The sequence below is a fragment of the Cotesia typhae genome, unplaced genomic scaffold (genome assembly GCF_013202065.1).
Source record: "Cotesia typhae breed Kobodo isofemale line unplaced genomic scaffold, CoteBio_Ctyphae scaffold_152, whole genome shotgun sequence".
Taxonomy (NCBI): domain Eukaryota; kingdom Metazoa; phylum Arthropoda; class Insecta; order Hymenoptera; family Braconidae; genus Cotesia; species Cotesia typhae.
This window is the reverse complement of record NW_027423776.1, coordinates 10,988,906-11,003,131: the sequence shown is the minus strand read 5'-3', so window position 1 is coordinate 11,003,131 and position 14,226 is coordinate 10,988,906. Positions and strand designations below refer to the sequence as shown.

At 30.3% G+C, this 14,226-nt stretch overlaps 2 protein-coding genes across 8 annotated transcripts in view; one reads left to right on the top strand and one right to left on the bottom strand.

The window, feature by feature from the left end:
• The window catches only part of LOC141536110 (uncharacterized), a 146,762-nt gene that overhangs the window by 19,873 nt on the left and 112,663 nt on the right, over nt 1–14,226 (bottom strand). The window lies entirely within an intron of this gene.
• On the top strand, nt 820–9,446 carry LOC141536233 (breast cancer anti-estrogen resistance protein 3 homolog). 4 transcript variants are annotated; one of them, XM_074256607.1, is made up of 6 exons: nt 820–1,095; nt 3,898–4,033; nt 4,550–4,734; nt 5,042–5,668; nt 6,119–6,968; nt 8,432–9,446. In XM_074256607.1, the coding sequence occupies exons 2-6, from the start codon at nt 3,958–3,960 to the stop codon at nt 8,761–8,763; spliced, it is 2,070 nt and encodes a 689-aa protein (XP_074112708.1). In that variant the 5' UTR covers nt 820–1,095; nt 3,898–3,957; the 3' UTR covers nt 8,764–9,446. The 4 variants fall into 4 exon arrangements, with proteins under 4 accessions (XP_074112708.1, XP_074112706.1, XP_074112709.1 ...); XM_074256605.1 differs by having other exon boundaries at nt 4,495–4,734; XM_074256608.1 differs by lacking the exon at nt 820–1,095 and adding an exon at nt 3,618–3,798.

The following is a 14,226-nucleotide window of genomic DNA, read 5'->3' as shown; positions in this document are numbered from 1 at the left end:
TGCCCCTAAAGTCATTATTTTAGTAGTTATGGCTACTTTTATGTTTCGAAAACATAAATTATAATTTTTTACTTTTGATTCTTTCCTACAAACCCCATATCTCCTAAAATAAAAAAGATAGACCTTATTTCTTTTTAAAATAATTTTCCATTGCAATTTAAATCCTTTTAACACTAAAAATCTCATATACCGCAGCAATATATTTCCTCTGAAACATTAACGATCCATAAAAATTCGACTTGCATAAAACTGATGACAGAATAACGCAGGCATAAAATCAAAACTAAATTGCTGACTGTTAGTCGTAATTCTCTCGCCATTCCTCGCTTGCAGTAGCGATATTAAATAATTAAACAAGCATCATATCGAGTATCGGGTATCCTAGGTCACGTGGACTTGGCGTGAGAGTAAACAGCCTCCTCATCGAACTGGACATACAATATAATAGTATGCAAAAACACAAACACACTATTCTGCATTCTAAACTCTTGCTCTTTTTATTTATTTATTTTTTTTTTTTCGAGCCGCGACTCCCACTCTGCAAATACCTAGCTTGACATTACGTCTTACCATTCACATAATCTCACACACGTGCAGGTAGTATCACTCTACATTCTAAGCTCTCTCACATGCTCATTCTTTGTCCTCGAGTTGTTTAGCCATCCATTTAGCCGACATACGCTATATTCCACTCTACTCTTTACTTTTTTATTATATTGTATCGTCGAGCACCCATAATACACATAATATCATATGTATAATAATGCCTGCGTAGACTGTTCAAGCCCAGTCATATCACAGTACTCAGTATCGCGTTATTATACTTAACTCGACTAGTTATTATATTTTATACTTTGCGTTGCATAATACAAGTAATAAGTAAGTGTTAAAGTTTCAGACACTTACTTTGTTTAATTTAAGCAAAGTGCTTTTTTCTGCTCACACGCGAGTTTTATTTAATTGTTATAATTTAAGACAATTAAAGCGACGTAATTGCAGTTTATTTTTAATCATTAATGTCGTTATTAATTGTTAATGTGTCGGTAATTTAATTAACATGGGAAAAGTATCCAGCAAATTTCGGAGCTCAAAAATGTTAGTTTTTATTTTTTTTTTTAATTATTCATTATTTATTAAGATTTTTTAAAATTATTAATTATTTATTAAGATTTTTTTTGATTATTAAGAATTATTTTTCTTATTATTTATTATAAAAGAATGAGATTTAGTGGAAGTGCGATTTAATTTAAATGTATCGTACTCCAAAATAAAAACAATAATTCTAGGCAGTTGTTACTTTTTACGAGAGAATTTAATTGAAGCGAATGTAAAGCCGTTTTACGGCGAATTTATCATCTGTGATTGCACACCATGTGTTCGCGCACGCGTTACAAATTTAGCGGTCACTTATTTTTATTTTTATTTAAATAGAAATATTATTTAGTTCGATTGAATAAAAAAAAATTTTTTTTATTTTTTTATTAATTTAATTTATTATTTTATTTTATAGAATTTATATTTATCGTAAAAATTAAAACATGTTACTCAGAATAAATCTGGTTCGATTCTCGGTTTGGACTATTCTCAGTATATATATAATTTTTTTTAATTATTCTTTATTTAGTAAATTTATTTAATAACTTTACTAATAAATTTATTAAAAAGAAATTCTTTAATTTTCTCTATTCCTCTAAAATTATTTATTTCCCATAAGATAACACAATCTAAAAATTATTTAGACTATTCAAAATAATCTCTGCGTACAATCTCACGAATATTACATAAACTATCTCTGAAAATATTTACACAGGTATTTTAATCATCTCTTTACTCGAGCTCTACTCAATATACACAACTAAATACTTACAATATGAAGATTTAATACTAAATTCTCTTCAAGGTGTTAAGTATCATAAATAAACATTAAAGAATCGCGATAAGTATTGATTTAAAAAAATAATAAAAAATCTTAAGTAAAGGTCTATCTTTCATCAGGATTCTTATGACTCCATCTGTTTATCATTCAATACAGCCGTCCGTATAAATCCATCATTTTTTTTTTTTTTTTTAAGGAGCCGAAAGATCCGCAAATACATTTCGCAAGGCGTGATTTCGAATATTAATTTTTCTAAAAGTAAAAATCTCTGTACAAAATATGAGATACAACTATTATATCGAACGGAATAAAACGCATGCGCAAACAGTAAATTTCGTTTATCAAGATACTCGTAAAGATCAATAACTCGTACTCGACTCTAACTTATATATAGATATATATTATGCCTATCCGCTATTCGACGGGATGTACCACGTAGATGAGTTCTCTGGGTATTTTTTATATTTTTTTTATTAGTTTTCTTAGCTGTTCATTGAACCGGGATAATGGAGATTGAGCGCTGGTATTCACCTGTCAGGAGAAAATCCTTGACAGCGGTATTCATATACATCCTTGTATACCTGACTTTCATAAACTCCGTATATCTTTAATAAAATACAACATAACTATGTATAATAGTAATAATAATAAAATACTGGAGCCGAGTAGATACGGCCGTCAAACGATGAATCTGATCCTTGAATGTTTTGTTGTGCTCTATCTCGGGTCCACGCGTTTCTCCTCGCGGCTAACGCTAAGGCACACTGTTATTAAATTGTAGGGAGAGAATTTCAGTAACGTAACCATTAAATATTTTTTTTTTTAAATTATGAAAATGTTTTTTTATTTTTAAGAAGATCATGAAAAATTTTTTTTCTTTAATTTTTTTGTTAGTTAAAAAGTTTTTATGTTTAGTTTATTTTTTTTTAATTTAATTGGCCCCAAAATTAAGAAATAAAATTTGAATTTTTTTTTTTTTAAAGATCTAGCTTAAAATTTTATTGAAATTTTAATCGATTAAAAATTTTTATTAAAAAAAATTCTGACAGAAAAATTTCAGGATTTTTATTTCAAAAATTCTCGTTTAAAATTTTTAAGTCTGATAAAAAAAAAATTAATTTATTGAAATTTTTCTTATTAAAAAAATTTGGCCATTTAATTACTTAAATTTAATTTTTATCCTTCAATTTAATTTCCTAAATTTTATCAATTAATATTTTGACTCCAAAATTTTTGAGACATTTAATCTAAAAAAAAAAAAATTCTAAAATTTTTTCGAACCTTCAATTAAATAAAAAACGAATAAACCCAAAAAAAGTAACTATTTAATCGGCAAAAAAAAAAAGAAATTATTTATAAACGTTGATTCCGGATAGTGAGTAAGCGAGCATACCAGAATCGAGTGAAAGGAGCAAAATGAATAAAGATAGCGAGTCCCGTATGGAAGAGTAGAAATGAACCACACTCACACTCACCCCCTGGGCTGTAAACGCACATGCCTACAAGTGTAAGTGAGTGTAAGTACAAATCCCCTCTACTTTGTTGGGCATACGTCGAAATGATTATAGTTATGGGCTCTGGTTGTATTATCATATATATATATATATATATATATATATATATATATATATATATATATATATATATATATATATATATATGAATGTAATGCATGGTGTGTATAGTAGTGGATAGTGGATGGGCCGGTGCGAGGGCCGATGAGTTCAGTAGGGTGCGCGCGCGCTTCGAGAACCGCGACCAAACCCTGCGTGTTGAGCTGCTCGTCGATGCCTCTGATATTCCCTTTAATTTTTCTGTTACATTTAACATTGTTTTCAATTGCACACAATCATTTGATTTAATTAATTATAATAAATATCAGAGGACGTGTTTTGGTTTTTTGAGCGGCGTCGCGGATAATTGTAAGATTTTTTTTTTTTTAAGTTATTGTTATTGATTGTGAGTTTGACAGTGATAATTCGAGTTGTAATTGTAATTGTAATTTTCATTGTTGTTACTAGAGTATTGCCGAGGGTGGACGAGGAAATTAGAGACCCGGAGCCAGAGGATTATTATGGCAAATGTCTTCCACGTCAGATGAAAGTCGATTCCGAACCAGAAGTCGCGACAGAGCTAAATTTAAACAATACATCCATGGTAAATTTAGATTTTTTATTGAATTTAATTTTATGAAGGTTGCTTTTCTTTTTTTTTTATTTTTTATGCCATAAAAAAAATTTATTTATATTTATTTTTATTAAAAAAAAATTTTTTTAAGACAAAAAAGATAATCAAGACATTTAAAAATTATTTAATAAAATCTTAGAATAAATTTTTACTTAAAATTTTGATAATTAAACATTTATAAATAATTTTTGATTGTTTTTAAAAATTTTTAATCAATTAACAAATATTTATTAAATATTTGTAAATTATACAAAAGTAACTATAAGATAATTTTATTGCATAATTTAATTTAATTGTCAGAAGACTTGAAAATAAAAAGAAGTAAAAGATAGATAATAAATGGTAAGAAATCGAAGAAAAAATATGAAGAGTTTGATTTGGACTAGTGCATGAATAATGCGGAGTAATTTATGAGAATTATGTCAATCCAGGAGCAACCTGATGAGTCGATACATAAATTATTGGAACGTGAATTACGATTGCTAGATCCGAGAGATCTGCGCTCGCATGCCTGGTATCACGGAAGTACGCTGAGGGGAGGCAGAAAGGGCGCCGAGGCCGAGGTTCCTAATGACGGGGATTTTCTGGTACGTGATTGTGCATCTCAGCCCGGTAACTACGTCCTCACTGTCAGGTGGAAAGGTCAACCACTCCACTTCGTCATCAATAGGGTAATTTCTTTTTCATTTACTATCTACTCTAAAATTATACGCTATTAGATGACTATCCTGGTGACAAAATTTTTCATATACTCTAAATTATATAGATCATATAAATTTTAATTTAAATATTTTTTTTTTTGTTTAAAAATTTATATTGATATTCCTTTGAGTCTTTTTATCGATTAAAAAAAATTAGATGATTATAATCAATAAAAAAAAAAATGAATAAATAAATTTTTTTCTTCTAATAAAATCCCTCAAAAAAATCTAAAAAGAGAAAGGATGAAAAGAAAATAAAAAAGTTGTATAATAATAGGCTGTAATACAAGCGGACACAGTCTATGAGCGAACACAATATCAATTCGAGGACGAGGCCTTCGATACGGTCGCTGACTTGATAACCTTCTACGTGGGCAGCGGACGTCCCATAAGCCAAGCAAGTGGAGCACGTATTGTCAATCCAAAGCCAAGGTCGGTCCCCCTGACGTGTGTGGCTCCGGCGGCGTCGACGACTTCTATCGCGACATCAGTCCCAGGCACGCTAGCAACCAGTCTCAGCTCCTCCTCGTCCTTATCAGCGAGCTCGCCGCCGTGTCTGCCGAGGAAGCAGCAGAGAAGCCACTCGCTGACGCCCCAGCAGCAGCATGAGGACCACGGGCCCTTCCACGGGTCCAATCACACCCAATCGAGCACTCTTCCGAGAGTCCCTCAGCCGGGGAACCTCAGCCAGCAGCCGCCTTCTAGCTCGCTGTCCCTCGGCAGGCAGAAAATCACTAGAGTCATCTCCGACCCCGCGCTCCAGCAGCAGATTCTTCTTCCCTCGCAGACTTCCCTCAGTCAAGGGACCGCTGCGCCGCCCAAACCTCCCAGGGTCCCTTATCAGTGCGGACATTATCACCACCATCACTTGCCTCCATATCATCCCCAGCATCATCCGCACCAGGTGAGAAATGCATTAAAATTTCTTATAATAATGATAAATAGCAAATTTTTTTTTTTTTTTGGAGGTTACTTGAGGGTCAAATGAAGTGGATTTTGGTAAAGAGGATGTTGAGACGAGTAAAATGAGTACTCGCATGACTATTTTTGGATAAATTACTGCCCAAAGTAATAAACCGCGGAATTGTCACATGTGTTAGTAACCATGTTACACATATGAGGTGATATACATGTGTGGGCACTCATTTTACACGTAATTGCATTCTCTTTATAAATATGAGGTTCAATTTTATACAAAAAAATTTTCTTTTTTTAATTAATTAAAGTATATTAAAAATTCAAAGCTCATAATTTTATTATTATAACTCTTGAGGATTTTTTTGACAAAAATTTAAATAAAAAAATCTTTAGCTTAATTGTTTTCAATTTATTCCAATTTAAAAAAAAATTCCAGGGCTATCAAGCGTCAGGAAGCGACAGCGGAAACGGTTCAGGTGACAGCGAATTCGAAGGAAACAACTCCGGTAGCGGAACAAATCCCTCGAGCTTACCAATAAAAGGGGTCGTGATCCGGAGTCATTACCACCACATTTTCCAGCCGGGAGACGGATTCAACGGTAACGGGAGCGAGTACGAGCTATCGGCGGAGGAGCAACTGGTGGTAGCAGCGCCCTCAATGGAGATCTCGTCGGTCCTCGATATAGAAGGCTTCCAGACGTTTCTGTTACCAACGGGAGATCACCGGCCTCTGGACCCGACGGCGCTGAGAGGAGTTTCCGGAATGCTCCACGACTCGGCGCCGCGTGTGCTCGCGTCCCACCTGACCCGGCTGGACCTGGAGCTGGTGCTGAACCCAGGGATGGGAACTAGGTCAGGGATGAGCGGCCTGGAGCTGGCGACTCTGCCTCACGGACGTCAAACTCGGCTCGACCTTATCGAGAGGTCAGAGTGCCTGAAGCTGCTGGTCGCAGTGACCGTCCTGGCGGGGGCCACCGCGATAGAGCGAGCAGCAACGATCAGCAAGTGGATCAAAGTCGCGATCGACACCAAGACCGCTCTCGGTAACCTCTACGGGTTCTGCGGCGTGATGCTCGGGCTTTGTGTCCCGCAGATTCAAAGGCTCGCTAACACTTGGCATCTACTCAGGCAAAAGTACACTGACGAGGCCTTCAGCTTTGAAGCCAAGCTCAGACCCACTTTGAGAGCCATGAATGAATGTACAAATCCCCAGGCGCCCAATACTACCCTCCCACATCTTCTTCCTGTTGCTTTGCTCGGCGAACGTGCTCCTGAAGATGTTTTAGGTGGGTATTGCTATCCTCAAAGCTTTGCTTTATCCGATATAATTAATCCTTGTCGGTCTATTTATATATGTTGCTGTTTAATTGTATAATCTGTTTATTTTGGTTATTAACGCGTAACTTGGCGAGACAGCTCGGTGATGCAGTTGGAAATTTCGGATTGATTGGGTCAATAATCACTGATGCAATTTAATGAGCCTTATTAACTGTTTATAATTGATTTTTTTTCTAGTAGTTATTAATAGTTAATAAATCAGATATAAATTGCAATTACTAAATTTGGAGAGTAAAGTTTTGATTTCAAGTAAAAATTTAGTAATTTTGGTAAAAAAAAAAAAAACAAAAAATATTTTTTGCTAAAAATTCGTGATCTCGGAAAGATTTTTTGGGATTTTTTTGAAGAAATAAATTTTTTTTTGTAAAACAAATGATAGGAGCTTAAAATAGACATTTAAACAAACAAAATGATGTACAGTAAAAGTATTTTTCATTGAAGGAAAGGTCTGAAAAAAAATATTGAAAATTGAAAGTAGTCTAATTTGCGACAAATCGTCAGTTTTACACTTTTTTTAGGATTTTTTGGGAGAAAAAAATTTTTTTTTGTTATAATAAATAACAGGACCTTAAACTAGACATTTCAACGAACCAAATGACTAATAATAACAATATATTTTATTGAAGACACGATTTAAAAATCCGAATTGAAAATTAAAAGTAGTTTAATTTGCTAAAAATCGTCAGATTTAAAAAAGGTTCCTTCTATTTTTTATGATTTTTTCTACAATAACATTTTTTATTGCAAAAATTCTTGTTTGACAACTTAAAAAATCAATGAATTTAACAATTTACACATTAATATTTATTTTAAAAGGCATTTAAACTCCGTGAGAATATTATGAGGAGTAAAATACGTACCCAAGCGGCAATATCGATTGATATATTACCTAGTACTCATTAACCACATAATTGCTCTACACAATTACCCAATTACCACATTAGAACATTATTATTTTGATATTAATTCCTCTCGAAATTGCATTTGCTTCACAAACATTCTAGTCAATTAAAATTTCCCAATGAATTTTCCAAAAAGTTTATGCAAAGTTTAACAAACTCACGTATTATAAAAGATAAATTCTAAATTGCAAAATGATAAATTGAATTGAAAATTGGGCTGTCGCGTCGTAAAATAGAATTGATAATAATAATAAAAATTATCAGATGAGAATTCTGTATCGCGAGGGTCAAAGGAATTTAAAAAGATTAATCCGTTCGATTTGATACCGTTGGGTCGCTGCGAGGGATTTGTCAGTTTAAATTTGCCGGGCTTAAAAATAGACTCCAATCAATTTTACATTTTCCTGGGTAATTTTTTTTTTTTAAATTAAATACGCGTTTTAAAAGACATGTACTTTAAAATTTTACTCAAAATAAAAATTAACGAAATAAATATTTTTTTTAAAAAGGCACAGCAGCACCATCCGGACTAGTGGGAGCTATATTGTCGCCTTGGGAGAACTCAGCTCCGGATTGTGGGCTGTCAATCGTGTGGGCGCACCTGGAGGCCTCCAGGAAATTGGTCGACAGTCTTCCGGTGTTCCGGAGGAACGCGGAAATAGCTCTCGAGGGCTGGAGGAGCGACGAGCTTTTGACGGACGCTTTCAGGACCGAATTTCACATTAAATTTCTTTGGGGGAGTCGCGGAGCCGCGGTCGCGCCCGAGGAGCGGCATCTCAAGTTCACTCAGGTCTTGGACGCTATGTACGACAAGTGTGTGGCCAGCGATATGGCCGCCTGAATTCCTAGTCCTTCTATTGAATTAAATAAATTTAAATTAGCTATGATAATTATTATTATAGGAATAAAAATAATTGTAATATCTAAATGACCCCCCACACGAATAAAAATAATACAAGTCGCGTTATTATTGCCAAAAGGAAGGTTCAAAAATTTTTTTTTTACTTTATTACTCTAAAAATTTTAAGAAGGTACAAATTTATTAAAAGTATAGAAAAAAAATTTTTTTTGGGGGAAATTCTTCAATTTTTAATATAAAATTTAATTTAAAAATTTAATATTTTAAATTTCCAGCTTCAAAATTTTAATTACAAAAATTTAATAATTTTTTTAATTTTTAATCTCAGAAATTTTAAATTTCTGAAGCTTAAAGGACAGAAAAAAATTTTTTTTTTCATTTTTTCTATAAATTTATACAGTATAAAATTTTTTAAGTAGATTAAAAAGAAAAAAAATTTTTTATACGCAGTTTTGGCATTATTAACACGAAATCATTAATATCAAATTTAATGAGCGTATAATTAAAAATAGTAGGACAATATATCGATATGTAGACGACTTTTTTCTGGTATACTCTCGTAGTTTTATTACTATACGGAAGAGTAGTAATTAATTACGAGATGATTCGGTCGTTTTTAGAGCTTAGATAAATACAAATTACAAATAAATTAAGACAATATGTGAGAGCGTGCCCAAAGATTATTTATAATTAATTAACGCACAATTTTTAGCGACAATGTTCGGTGAGATTTTTCGGAATAAAAATTCCTGTTTGTTTTTTCATTCGAATTTTCTCTTTTTAAATACATTTTTTTTCTTTTTTTTTTTTTTTTTGTATAATTCAAGGGATAAAATACTTTACTTAGAAATTTTACGGATCTTTGTTAAGTAATTTATTTAAATTAATTCCGTGGAAAAGATCTGAAGAATTGTTTGCATAGAAATAATTTTAATATTTTTTTATCTTTATCAAAAATTTTTATAGCGAAAAATCTCCAGAACTGAAAACAAACTCCGTAGATATAATTTTATTTATACGATAAAACATTTAAAGTACTTAAGTTGTAATTGTATATTCGTACTCGTGTATACTGTACATGTTGTTTATGTTTGTTTATAAATTTATATTATATATAATAAATATATATTTAAAATATGTATATCGTATACGTACTGCAATAAAAGTAACGAAATTTAAAAAAATTCTCCGACTGTTTTAATTTTAATTTTATCAAAAAATTACCTGTTACCCGCCTGCTTCGCAGGGCATTATATAAAATTTTATTTTTAGATTTAAACTTCATTTAATACATTCTTGTTTGCTCTCAACAAAGCCCAAAAATTTTCTCTTTAAATTTCATGTCTAGAAAAATTAAAATTTAGAATTTAGTTTTTTACGATTTTTTCTCATCATTAACGCCCTCGCTTTACACTTCGGAGATTCAAGAAAAAAAAAAAAGTTAGCCTATCCATCAACTTAATGTATCTCCTACATGGATGCAAAATTTCAATTCAATCGGGTGTATAGATTAATAGTTTTAACGGAACAACCGTAAAAAACTCTATAGATTTCAAATAAATTTTTTGTGTTTTTAATAAATTTTTTTTCTACCGACTAATAATAAAATTATCGTAATAATGAAACTATGTTTTAGTTCCAGGGAAATTTAACTAGATTATGTAATTATTTGAACAGCACCGATATTAATTTAATTATAAAGTTAGTTGAAAATTACAAGCAATTTATAGTAATTAAAAGCTTGTTCTAATTATTTATTTTGATAAAACTGATCAAGCTTTATTACAAAGGATTAATTTCACTTTCAGATTGAGATTATAAATATAAGTCAATTACTTTTATTACTTCGAAAGAAAAAATACCGAGTAAGCTTAGAAAAATAAATGAAATGGTTAACTTCAATTTTGAGCCGGCTTAAAATTTTTTTTTCATAATTCTATCGATTTTATTAAAGTTTAAAGTTAGTAAAATAGTTATCAGTAAATTTTAGATTAAAAAAATCTTACGCAGAATTTCTCCAGATTTTAAAATGTCTAAAAAAAATTCTATAAAAAAAATATCAAAAATAAATTTTTTATAAATAATATAATGACAAAAATTTCTATCAAACTATACAATTTTCCAAAACTAACAAAACCCTGAATATTTAACGTAATCCAGTATCAAATAAAAATTTCAATGACGTTTTGATCTCCGTCTGAAAATATTTGATCCGAAGTTGAATAGCTTTTGTTTGTTGAAAACACTCAGCTTTGACCCAGTTCGCTCCCCTTGTTAAGCTTCCCCTCACTTGTATTTTTTTTTTGTATTCATTCATCCCAAAATAAATAGAAAAAAATAGAAATAACTCATCGAGACACCGAAACAAAAACCAAAACCAAAACAAACCCACTGGCTAGAGTTTTATTTACAAATTGAGTCTAGGTGCGATATTTTATCAAAAAAATATTATATAAAGCACTCCAGACACTCAAACAAAAACCGAAACAATAACAAAATATTCTACGCAAATGCGTCTTCAGAAAATGATAATAATATATATTTTTCTTTTTTTGATCAAGTTAACATTTTGTCTAAAAATCGAAAGTTACAAAAAAAAATTACGAAGACTGTTTTTTTATAGAGAATTTAATTCTCTACAAGAAAGGTCTCACCATTTTTTTTAATTTGCAAAATTTCGCTAAAAACCATAATAATAATGACGAAAAAAATTTATAGAAAATTTAATTTAAAAAAAAAAAGATCTTGTTAAATTTTTTTATATCTTAAATGTTTTATTTAAAATAATAATAATAATAATAATAATAATAACGATGCTCATTAATGGCTTTGAATCCAGCGAACCGGATCTCCGACAAGCCAAAAGCTTGTATATACTAGCACTGTGATACATCAAAAGAGAAAAACGACAAAATAAGAAAATCTGTCACCCTTATCTGTATCCAGAAGAATGAAAAGTTCTGAGAGAAGAAAGGGGAAGAGGAAGGGAGTGCCTGATAAAAGGAAGTTAAAAACAATTTTGCGGGATAAATTGAAATGAAAATGAGCTTGATTGAAATAGCACATTTGCATGTAACATATTCATGATGTATTGATCGTTAAAGAGCGAGTCGGGGTGTAGCGGGCTACAGGTGGGCTCGGAAGCGCAGACGCACTTTATCTCTATATAATACCACTGCCGGTTAGTATACAGTATACAGAATGTAGTATATAGTGTAGTATATAGTATATATAGGTAGAGAGAGCTTACGCCGTCGATATGAATAAGCCTCCGTCCCCTTATTAAAATCCCCCATGAGTTTGAGGCTGAAGCTATGGCTAAGTATGAGGGAATCGTTATTCCTTCTAGGTCACCAGCAACACATCCACCCTCTAGTTCCTGTATCTATCCATCTGAAGGTATTGTACACACGCGAATAGAGCCAAAGGCCTCGTCTACTCATCATCCCGTCCATTCATCTGTTTTTATAATTTCACTTTTTTGTTTTTTATTATCTAACTATTTATCGATGACAATAATAATAACAATTGTTTTTTTTATTTTTAATTTGTTATTATTATTATTATTATTATTATTAATTCATTTATTTATTTTTCAATTTAAGGATAAAATGAGAAAATAATAATAATAATAGTTTAATTTGAATTCTAGCTAGAAGATCTTTGACGTGCAAAATTGCAGACCTTTTTATATAAATTTTACCTCCCCATAAAAAAAACCCCTAGAAATTTTTATCTTTCCCGGTAATTTATTAGTTATTTTGAATTATTCGTTTACTTTGATCGGCAATAAAAATTTTTATTGCTTTGCATTTAAATTCTAACTGATATTGGATTTTAGGTTGAATTACCGCAACCTTTTTTTCCGAGGGTTTATTTAAAGTTAATGTTTATCTTGTGGTTTTTAAAAGTACAGCATTGTTTTATTACCTGAAATTATTTACAAGCTTCTAAAAAAAAAAAAAAAAAAAAAAATCGGATTCCAATGATTGAACGAGGAATTATTGTAGATAAATTTAATTTTAATACCACCCGTAAAGCGATTAATCAATATAGAAATAAACGAGTCAATTACTAATTAATATTAATATTTGATGTCTAATTAGAGTTCAATAAAATAACAGCTCGTGTTTGCTCTTCAATGCTATTTTTGTTATAAATTGATAAAGATTAATTCAAGTACAAACTTTTTTATCCATGTCATGTATGATGCAACCACGCTTGAAAATATAATAATGATAACATTAATTATTTGTATTAATTTAAAATTATAATTATTTAAGAAATGATAAAAATTTTAGAGACAAGTAAAATTTATTTAAACTTAGAAAAAAATTTTTATTGCTCAATTTATGACGAAAAAAATTTTTTTTTAATTATTTTCTTGATTAAAAAAATTTTTTTTCAAGTCTAATTGTATGTGCGTAAAATATATGGACAGTTGTGTTTGTTACTTATTAGTTACATATTCTATAATCCATAAATTGATATTTAAAATTGTGTCACATATTCATTTAAACGAGACTGTCTATTGAAAAAGACAACACAAAATAATACTAACAATAATAATAATAGTCTAGTTGATAAAGTTTCTCAAAGACATGCAAATAGAACGTAATTTTTCATTTATCTTTTTTTAAATGCGCTAAGAAAAATATTGTCAATATTGTCAAGGGTAAAATGGATTGATTTATATTATATATAATATTATTCACGGATAAAAGCAATATTGTGCTTGCAAAGATTTTCAATTTTACGTGCTAGTCATCCTGAATCATTTACATATAAATAGTTCTATGCTGGATAAAATACTGCTGTGATATATACTTGCTAAAAAAGTTAAGAGTTTTTAAACTCTTCTGGACCATTGTTCCTGTTTTTAGAAATTTATTATTATTAATATTGTTATATTTAACGTTTTATTCCCATCTGCAGATAAAGATCAAGTAATGTAAATCCGACTCAACAGAGATTTACGGAGACTTATGTTAAATATTTAAATAATTGTTTTACATAATACTTTATTTTTAATAAAATAACCGTAATAATGTCGAGTTTCATTTTACGGTAAAAGTTTAATACACTTTTATTATGTTATAAAAGTTAAAAATAAATATAATATTGCGATAAGGTTAGAGCAAGTTACCGACCCTCCTATCTCATTTATTAACTTTATTTTATTCGGCGGCTATTTAAAACCCATAACGCAAATTTTAGGGCTACTTTAGTATTCAAATTTGCTAATCATATTTTTTAATACAAGGGATTTTATTTTTTAATTAAAATTTCAAGAGATAACTAACTATTATTCCCAAGATAAAATTAAAAAGACATTATGATTTTTAAATATTTCATTTTAAATATTAAAAGGCGATATAAAATATCAAAAATAAAAAAATATATTTAAATTTCAAAATTAATAGAAATCTTTTTTTAATTAGATAA